At 33.5% G+C, this 10,309-nt stretch overlaps 2 protein-coding genes across 2 annotated transcripts; one reads left to right on the top strand and one right to left on the bottom strand.

The window, feature by feature from the left end:
* Positions 1-1,767: 1,767 nt before the first annotated feature.
* Positions 1,768-6,400, top strand: LOC101255554 (PHAF1 protein At3g51130-like). The gene is made up of 13 exons (XM_069293858.1): positions 1,768-1,828; positions 1,952-2,019; positions 2,142-2,332; positions 2,579-2,639; positions 2,745-2,911; positions 3,923-3,985; positions 4,501-4,548; positions 4,667-4,780; positions 4,860-4,959; positions 5,058-5,134; positions 5,422-5,526; positions 5,662-5,720; positions 6,214-6,400. The coding sequence occupies exons 5-12, from the start codon at positions 2,843-2,845 to the stop codon at positions 5,707-5,709; spliced, it is 624 nt and encodes a 207-aa protein (XP_069149959.1). The 5' UTR covers positions 1,768-1,828; positions 1,952-2,019; positions 2,142-2,332; positions 2,579-2,639; positions 2,745-2,842; the 3' UTR covers positions 5,710-5,720; positions 6,214-6,400.
* Positions 6,401-6,709: 309 nt separating this feature from the next.
* On the bottom strand, positions 6,710-8,485 carry LOC104645850 (probable pectinesterase 53). The gene is made up of 4 exons (XM_010318519.4): positions 8,047-8,485; positions 7,775-7,964; positions 7,012-7,454; positions 6,710-6,941 (listed from the first exon to the last, which is right to left on the bottom strand). The coding sequence occupies exons 1-4, from the start codon at positions 8,349-8,351 to the stop codon at positions 6,791-6,793; spliced, it is 1,089 nt and encodes a 362-aa protein (XP_010316821.1). The 5' UTR covers positions 8,352-8,485; the 3' UTR covers positions 6,710-6,790.
* Positions 8,486-10,309: the final 1,824 nt, after the last annotated feature.

Below are 10,309 nucleotides of genomic sequence, written 5' to 3'. Positions count from 1 at the left end.
ATTAACAACTTTCCTTAAAGTCCCAATTGAGTAATCAATTATCGACTTCCCTTTATTTTTAAGCCCTAATTTCGACTGAAAAACTCAAATCTAAGTGAGAAAATACTGAAAAAAATTCATATACTAAAAGCGAGAAGAAGATCTGATTAGCGGAAATAATAGGGATAAAGAAATTGAAGGAAAGGATTTTACATTGATAAATAAAATGTGTGTGAAAATGTTAACTTTGACGGGTGAGAGAAATTAATTCAGAAACATTTTTTTAGTTTTAATGAAAATATAGATATAACTTGTGTGTATCACACGTGAGTGAGCATCAGTTTTTGAAACAAATCGGGTCGGATTGAAATTAACGTGAGCGTCACACACGTCTTATCATGTGAGCAAATGGCATAAATAATCCTTTTACAACGATATTCAATACTTTTATGGGTTAATAGGACACTCACAAAGTTAAGATATCTTTTTAAAAAATCGAGATAACTTCAATGATGACTTCTGTCTTTTCTCTTCTTTCCTACACCCTCCAATTTACAAAGAATGATTTAATTTGACTTGACACGGAATTCAAGAAAATAAAGAAAACTTTTGATCATGTGGTCCTAAATTAAAGTTATGTTAAATGTACAAAACTGTCCTTTTAATCTTATGGCCTTAAATATGCGATGTGGAAAATTGTTACAAAAAACGAAAAGAAAAAAATTATTTTTTTTAAATAGACTAAAAAAAAACTAACTCATTCTTTTGAAACAAATGGAGTATTCTAACCAACTATGATGTGAAGTAATTGATACTTAACATGTAGACAAATGGAATTGATATTGTAATTGACAAAAATGCTTAGGGAATGGTTTGTGATTTCAATGTGAGAGAGAGTCGAATTATCTTAGGGGTCGTTTCATTTAAATACAAGTTCTGTCGGAATTAGTTATGTTATGATAAGTTATATTTGGATAAGCTATGGTGAGATTAATTTTTATTGCTATTCAAACTTATATTCATGACATAATTTTTAAGAATAAGTTGTTTGTTTCCAAAAATACCCTTCATCTTATTTAGTATTTATTTTACTTTTTTACATTTTCTTTCTAAGTTTTAGTTATTCATTCTTAAAAATAAATTTTTCCATTTTATTTAGCTTAAATATTTCTGAGTGTGCATTTACATAATTGTGCAATGTGTTTTTAAAATTAAAATTTCATCTTATTTAATTTTAAAATAAAACTTCCATCTTGTTTAGTTTAAAAATAAAATTTCAATATTCTTTAGCTTAAAAATAAAACTTTTAATTTAAAAAGAAAATATTCATCTTACTAAGCTTAAAAATAAAAGTCTCATTTTAAGTTTATTAAAAGTAAAAGAAATTTTATTATTAAAGTTATCTACATTTTAATTGATATATAAATAAAAATTTTAAGTGAGTAATAAACTATTCGATAAAAAATATGCAATTTAGTAGTGGAGTGAACATTTTAAGAGAAACTAAATTATAAATAGCATTAAGAATTAGGCAAATAAATTCAACATATCATATTCATAAATAAAAATTATATTTATAAAATGTACTTTTTTAATAGAAAAATATATTATCATATGAACAAGGAATAATTAAGGTTGTGAATGTTACTATAAATATTGTTAAAATTATGTTAATATAAATGAATGTAAAGTGGTGTATAAAAATGGGGTTTAAGGAGGATATTTTTATTATTTTACCTAACTAATCCCACAATAAATTATTCTGGAATCACTATCCCAACCCAGGAAGGGATAACTACTAATTCTCTTGCAATTTACTTTATCATGAAGACATGAACTTATTTCTTTCGTAAGTTTCTCTTTTATAAGATTTATTTCCTTTATAAATTGGCTCAAGAGCTTTCTACTTGCATAATGAATTAGAAACATTTTTTCAAGTATGTCCTTACACCCTCATGTCTACCTGTTTCAGAGACTGCGCCTTATTGAAATATTTGATGTAAAAAGGCTTCAGATGCGCTATGCCACCTCTGTAATAGGGTAGGTTTTCATAGTGTTTACTTACACAACTGTCTAGATTGGTAGGTTTTCATGATGCTGTGCTAACACCTCCCAACATTTCTAGTGATTTAAATATTGTCTTTTGATTTTGTTTCTTTCAGCGGGCCGTCCACTTTGGCCACTTTTGTAGCCGTCTATTCTCTTTTTGGACCAACCTATCCAGGAACATATGACAAGGACAGAGGAGTTGGACTGAAAATCCTTATGTCAGTGGTTCGAATCCACTTCTAAGCAGGCGAAAGGTCCAAACCGTAGCCGGGAGTGAGCCGGATTGAGAAATGAAAGTGAAAGAGTATGTTTGTCCAATGTCTATTGAATGCCACGTTTAAATCTGACTTGCAACTTTTGGCTTATTTTTATTGTTTGGCTTAATAAATTAGTGTTTAAAGCACTTATTTATTTCACCCAAACACTACAAAAGTGCTTAAAAGCTATTTTGGCTTAAGGCATCTAAAATAAGCTAATCCAAAGAGGCTCTTATTCAATTATCCATCACTTAGTTTTGTGTTGAGGATTCTGATAGATGGCAACTTTGCAGGGATTGTCGTTTGCTTTTCCAATTCCCTCCCAGTATACAGATTGCTGCCGTGATGGTGAAGGTATTCCTGGTTATTTTCGTTTTTTTTACACTTGTGCAGACTCAAATTATGTACTCTGGTATAAATAACTTTTTCCTTTCTTTCTCTCTTTTTCCACTTCAAAAGCGGAACTACCTCTTGAGTTTCCAGATGGCACAACCCCAGTTACTTGCCGTGTATCAATATTTGATAGTTCTGCTGGAAGCAAAGTTGGTGTTGGATCCATGATGGACAAGGCCTGTACTCCTCCTCTGCCTGCTGGGAGCCTCTACATGGAAGAAGTGCATGTTAAGGTTTGTTTCGGTCCACCCTGAAGTTTTTGTGCAGTCTCTTTAATGTAATATGTGATTTCTTCTTGAATAATGTATTAATAGTAAGTTAAGTCCTCCTCCTTTGAGCTGCAGCTCTTTATGTTATTTCGCGGGGAAAGCTCTTTAGGATGTTCTTTTTGTGTGCTTCTGGTGCTTTGACATAGAGCTGACATAAAGGGATTTCATGTCTGGAACTTTTTAGTTTTGGCTTCAATGTGCTTAAATTTGGTCTTCCACAGTTCTCTTTGCCAGGAGAACCATTAATAGCTTCTTGATATTGTTGTCGTCACTTTCCAATTATATAGCCATTGAAAAAGGAAATTGACCACCGGGATATGACAGTTCTGGCTTATATGTTTTGTCTTGCAGTTGCTCTGTTATAAATCCATCATCACATCTCAAATTTGTGTGCTAGAAAATTGTAGTATTGGATCAAAATTGATGATGCTTTAGTTTTCATTTTAGTCCTATCTCAAATTGTGATGCAAGGAAATGGAATTAAAGTAAACTAAATCTGGTGCCGTTCAATTTAATAATTCCTTCATCAGTTGCAATGGCTACTATTGTTGATGGTTCTTTCTCCACTTGCAATGGCTACTAGTTTTGAGGTAGAATTCAAAAAACAGAAGTGTCTACCCCTTTTGAATAGAGAAGATTTATATGTCTAGTTTGATATCCTTTGGGAGGTGCGCAGAAGCTGGCCTAGACACTACGGTTATCAAAAAAAGAAAGAAAAAGATTTGAATGTCTAGTTTGATATTATTTTTATCAGATCTTTTTTTGCTCGTGCTCCATAGTGTTGAATCTTGGCACTTGATGAATGATTTAGTAGTTATTTTCTACTTCTAAAGATAAAAAGTTCACGTCTTTCTGTGCAGTAGTTTAGATCATAAAAAAATTTGTCAAGTGTCATTTGTTAAGTTTGACAATTAAATGCTCCGACATGCAGTCAGTTGATTTACATATGATTTGTTTGTTTTCTATCTTCTTTAGCTGGGGGAAGAATTACAGTTTAGCATTGGTGGACAACACATCCCCTTTGGTGCATCGCCACAGGTAACTACTCTTTCTTTAGATTGTTCTGGGGTTAATCATTCGCTTGAGTTGTTTAATGTTCTTCTGTCTTCCATTGGATTATTTTTCCTTGATATTGTGGAAACTCTAATTGTATTGATATGAATTATGATACTGTCTTCAGTCTAGATTCCATCCAATAATCGTATCCCTATTGCCTAAAAGAAGTTCAGGATGGCTTGCAACGCAGAAGTAGATTTTTCCTGAAGTTAAAAGGGGGACAGGAGGCTGAAAACCTATTTTAGCTCATTTACTGAACTAGGGTTGAACTTAGTTCATTTTTTGGTTTTACAATGCTTGAATCCATCTGTCTTATATGTTGCGTGCGTTAGTAGTTTCCTTTTAGTTTTACAATGCTTGAATCCATCTGTCCTTGTATGTTGCGTGTGGTCTGGCATAGGTTTGTTCGTGCTGCATATAGCCCTGTTCCTTTATTACATATGTTTTGATGACTGAATCAACCATGCAAAACCTTGTCTTATCTTATCTTTATGCAGGATGTTTGGACCGAATTAGGTCGACCATGCGGAATCCATCAAAAACAGGTAGTGCTATATTTCTTTGGCGTCTTAACAGAAAATTGATATATCCAGCTTCTTCTGAGTTCCTTCAAGTTTCTACATGTTAGATTGTTGGTGGGGATTGATTTCATTAGTTATGCAGGTTGATCAAATGGTGATTCATTCTGCGTCAGATCTCCGGCCGAGGACAACTCTTTGTGGTGATTACTTCTACAACTACTTTACTCGTGGCTTAGATATACTGTTTGATGGGCAGGTATGTCATCCTCTGAGTTTCCATGAGCACATTTAATGAAGTCTATATCTGTTCTCAGATTATTGTGGTTTATTTGCAGACACATAAAATCAAGAAATTTGTCTTGCACACCAACTATCCTGGGCATGCTGATTTTAATTCATACATGAAGTGCAATTTTGTTATCCATTGTTCTGATTGTGAGTTGATTCTTCATGATCTACAGCGCTCTTTCGTTATACCAATTTAAAAGAATTGGATATTCATTTTAATACTTTTCGCATCCTTTTTTCTGCAGTTGTAGGGTCTTATCATCAGGATGTAAACTCCTCTAAAGCCACTATTACAGCCAGCACAAAATGGGAACAAGTTAAGGTGAATTCTTCTGTTTGATTCGTTGGTATTCTGTTCATTTAGTGGTATTTCTTCAAGGTTTTAAAGTTGGAAGTTCTTACTATTTGTGTTCTGGATAATTATTACTCCGCGTTGTTCCCCCACCCCCACTCAGTTTTTAAAAACTCAGAATCAGTTCATGTTAATGATACTTGGAACTAATGGGCAAACTTTTGTGTACACCTGTGTATATACCTATCATCTGACATCCTCTTTTTTCTGGGCGCAATTGTAATCTGACTCATTGTTAAGTTGCTATGATTCTGCAGGAGATACTAGGGGATTGTGGTCGAGCTGCTATCCAGACGCAAGGCTCTGCGAGCAATCCGTTTGGATCTACCTTTGTATATGGCTACCAAAATCTTGCCTTTGAGGTGATTTTTTTTTGTTTCAAATAAATGACTGTATACCCCACAGTACACTGTGGTTCTGCCTCACACTTTATCTCTCTTCCCTTTGTGCTTTCGTTTCCTATTGCTTCACTAGGATATTTGCTTATTTTGTCACAGGTGATGAAGAACGGTTACATTGCGACTGTAACTCTATTCCAGTCCTGATCATCTATGTGGTGCGTGGCCTGTGTTTATTTTTCAGTTTTCTCTAATAGTGGGTGATTTGATTTTTATATGAACATTACATCATTTTTCTATAGTCGATGACAACTGTATGCATATCCTTTGCAAAAAAATATATCATGCTATCACTATCTGTTTTGGCCAGTCCCACAGTAATTTTCTCTCCCTTTGTCTTGGTGGTGATGTTATGTTGGTTGTCTTTGCTGCATACCAAGGGATGTGTGTGGGATGTCCTTGCTGAGTATGAGCAGTAGCTGTTTAAGAAGTGTCCATATTCTAGGAATGTTGGGTTTCTTCTCCATTACAACGTGAACACGAGATGTTGATATCTGATGTTCTCTATATATGTTATTGACATCTAGAGGACCTATATTTGTTTGCCAGTAACTTCTATCACGTCTTTCTCCATTGTGCTTTTGATCATAATCTTTCTAAACTCTTGTATATTACTTTTCGTTGTTGACTTGGTCAGTTTGTTTCTGTCAGGCTGCCTGTTGGTATTGTACAGTTCAATTACTTGAGGAAAGCAGGTCTGCTTTTAACTGACCGTCATGGTGGAAATGTATCTACTGTATATTTGTTTATACTTGTACAGTTTATTTTATAATTGTCGTCTCTTGTAAACTTATATACATAGCTTTCAACTTCTTGCAATACAAGACCCGTTACTTCATTCCTTGGGTAGGTGAAGTTTGGTTGCATTTGATTTGATAAGGCGTTGTGTGACATACTTTTCGCTGTGAATTCTTCTCGACGATTGTACTGGACCACTTGACCCACTTGGTATTCAGTTGGCTTTGCCTAGCTTAGTCAAATTAACGGATCTTTCAACCAAATAGCATAGAAAAGCAACAGTTCGTGAAAATGAATGCTGATAAAATTTATTGTTGCGCAACTGTATTCTGGTTTGATGAAAGTAGGAGTAGGTTCTTTTTCTATTTTTGTGGTCGTGGATGGGAAAATCGCTCTATAAGACGGTGCCTGGGAAAAATAATTTTCTAACTTTGCAATATGAATTGCGTAATTGTACAAGAGTAAAGACTGCTGACTGCCATCAAAGAAATCAAATATGGAGTAACCATTCATGACCATCTATGAAACTGAGTGAGATAAACGGTTTAGCTTCTTGTTCAGTGAGCTCCCTGGACCATTTCACCCTTTCACCATGGTCTGCCCCTGGTCCTGAACACTTGAATTGCCCAAAAAATACCGTCCTGCAGATCAACATAAATACCTCAGTAAATTCGCGTTCTATAGTATGAAAAAAGAAAGGGAAGAACTTACATATGCCTGTTCTTATCTCCCCAGTCATACCATCCCTTTGATGTGATAATTTTATCCATATAAGTGTAAGCAAATACGACCCTAGAGAAAGTACCCCAAGCCCTGCCCAAGTAAAGAGCACCAGATCCAGTAACTTTGCAATTGAGAAAAGAGAATCCAGTTTCCTCCAGTAAACTCTCCCTCTTCTGGGCTGTCAATGCCCCATAGCTTTTTGTTTTTGCACGTAAATGACAATTCTCATAAAGGGAGAGCCCATCACCAAATATAAAATCTACAGAACCTTGAATATAACAGTTCTTGAAATAGTGCCTGCCCCTGTGATCATACAGTGTGTCCTGTGCTCCAATGAACTTGCAATTTATGAACGCCGCTGTGTCTGCCGATATTCTTAATGCCACCGCTTGCTTTCCTAGTGCCCCTGATGGTGGTGGTGGTGCTACATTCTGTTCACGGAGGAATCAATTAATTTTTTATTCACCTAAAGACATGCAACAGTTTTTCCAAAAGTTTTTCCGATTTATCAATTGTACAAATATTGTCCGTACTTATAAATGTTAATCCAAGAATTATACCTTGAATACATTTTACAGAGCTTCGCAACCCAATACCTTTTGCTCAAATAGAATACTTGTGTTTAAATATTCTCTTATGGATAGATAACTTATACTAGCAAGTACATTATTAAAAATTCTGACTCCACCACGTTAACATGCAGAGATAAAATTAGTTGTTAATATATTGTTAGACATGACAATACAACTACCTTAAAGGTGATGTTTTTGGCAATGAAATAGGGGGAATTAACAGCAAAAGTTGCGGAACCATAAGTTCCCATTGGTTGGCCACTTTTTCCTGTCCTATCTGCAGTGTCATCCCATTTGATAGTTGTTTTATGTGAAGCAGCACCTTCCAGGGTAATGTAAGCCATTGTTGCTGGAATTTCAATCTTTTCCCTACAAAATTTTAACAAAACACTTCCATAAAATTGCGAATGTATCAAAATTAAGAAGCAGAAAACAGGTGTACAAAATTTACCTGTAAGTTCCAGGACTAACAGAAATAACCACTCGACACGAATTGACTATTGGGATTGAATCAATAGCCTTCTGAACCGTAGTAAAATCTCCGAATTTCGGGTTTTTATTCACCTTAATAAATTTACAAGGCTCTAATTTGTTCTTAGCTTCTTGGAAAACAGAATGATTGCGAGAACTCATGCGATGAATCCAATTCAAGTAGTCTTTTTCTTCATTAGCCACCTTCAATGTATTATCCCTTCTAGCACTACTTGTGCTAATAGTAAACAACATTAACATTAAAAAAAATTCTAACAGTTTCATCCTGAGTGTACGATGAAGATAGAAGATAATGAGAGTCACTAGTATATAAAGGGTGAAAAAAGAATGTATGTGTACTCGTGGAGTAGTTGAGAGCCAAGAGGAGAAAAAAAATACTCGGGTGATTCTTCGTATTTGTGTTGGCCTTGATAGATACAATTACCTAATACTTGTTGCCGGATGATATTCCATAGAATTAATAAAAGCTGATCTCGACACTACGATTATTAAAAAATAAATATAAAAGATGTATGTGGTAAAAGTGATTGGTCCGGGTGAGAGAGAATAGGAAGAGAATCTGACAGGTCGTGGCTATGCTCTGGATTCGTATTATCTTTTTGTTTCTTTCCTCATTCAGACCAATCTATCCTAAAATTTGATTTTATCATAGGCCGATAAATTATATTGAAACGGATTGAAGATTTAAAGTTAATTATTTTCGTTTTTTTAATGTTGATCGCTGAATTCATAGTACTACTGATAAATTTTTCACATATAAATATCAATGTTGGGAGGTCTAACATGGTTTCTATCTATCCACCTCTATATTGACAATTACTTCTTCTTAGCGAAAATAACGGTCATTAATAAATCAATATACATAATGTCTTGTTTATACGAAGTATAACAGTATAAAAATTAGATAAATATTTACTTTGGGACGGAAGGGAGTATTTGTCATATCATGCACAGTTCGATAGCAATGTGTCTGTTTAGGTCAGCTGGAGAGTGGGACTGTTAGGGAAAAACCGTGACTATAATTTGGCAGGAAAAAAAACAGACAACTTGTTGTACATAACACCAATTGCCATTATATTATAGCCATTCTCTTTGCAATAAAATATATGAAGTATATTTATGTAGAGGAGCTATTGCATTATTTGCCTGGATTGTGGTTTATAAAACGAATTTAGGAGTAAAATGGTTGACTAAATTGATAAAGCAGGAACAGATTTCGAGAAACTATATCATCATTCATGGGACCCTTATGCACGAGTTTGGTATTTCAAATATTTCATGTGACTATTATTTTTTCAAAGAAAGTTGGGGACGAAAAAAAAACACTGTTAATGGGTCTTAACAACATCATATAATATATTATAATAATAATAAAATAAATAAATAAATAAGAGTTTGGTTAGAGTTAGAAAGTACAGCTTCGAGTTGGGAGAAGAAATAAAACAACACAACAATCAACTATTAAACCCAAATGACATTAATAATAAGTACTCGACTTCAGTTCAATTTTTATATGGTTAGATAATTTAAATATTAGTTACTATATGTTAAATAGAAATATGTTAGAGTTAGATAAAAATGATGAAATTTCCCTAACAAACTTAATTATAGTTATCCTTTCGTCTAATAATAGTTGTCAACTATATTATTTTGAGATGTTCAACTATATTTTTATTCATTTATGTAATCAATGAATAATTTTAGACTTTGTTCCTAATTTACCCTCATCATTAATTATAGTCATTTTCTTATTATATTTTTCAAAACATTATATTTATTATAGGGCAAAGGACAAAAATCACATATTTTTTAGGTAAAATTACCATTTGTCCCTTATAAGTTTATAATTACAAAAGTAAGATACATTACACTTTATACATGATACATTAATTGATGTACATTTTATACATGATATATTAATTTGATGCGCGAGATATATTAATATGATACGTGGATACATTAATCTGATGCGCAAAAATGAGGAATTTTGAGAATTTATAAAACTAATAAGGGATAATGGTAATAAAAAAAATTAAAGGTGGGATTTCCCTCATTTTTCCGAGGTGATACCGTAAAATTTTGAATGTGTATAATTATGTGAGAAAAGACATAAAATCATCATTGAAGTTGCTCCAAATTTTAAAAAAAACACCTTAACTTTGCGGATGTTCTATTACCCATAAAACCATCTTAAACCACAATAAATATTCACTTTAGACTAA

The sequence above is a fragment of the Solanum lycopersicum genome, chromosome 2 (assembly GCF_036512215.1).
Source record: "Solanum lycopersicum chromosome 2, SLM_r2.1".
In the NCBI taxonomy this organism is placed as follows: Eukaryota; Viridiplantae; Streptophyta; class Magnoliopsida; order Solanales; family Solanaceae; genus Solanum; species Solanum lycopersicum.
This window is presented reverse-complemented; position numbering and strand designations above follow the sequence as displayed.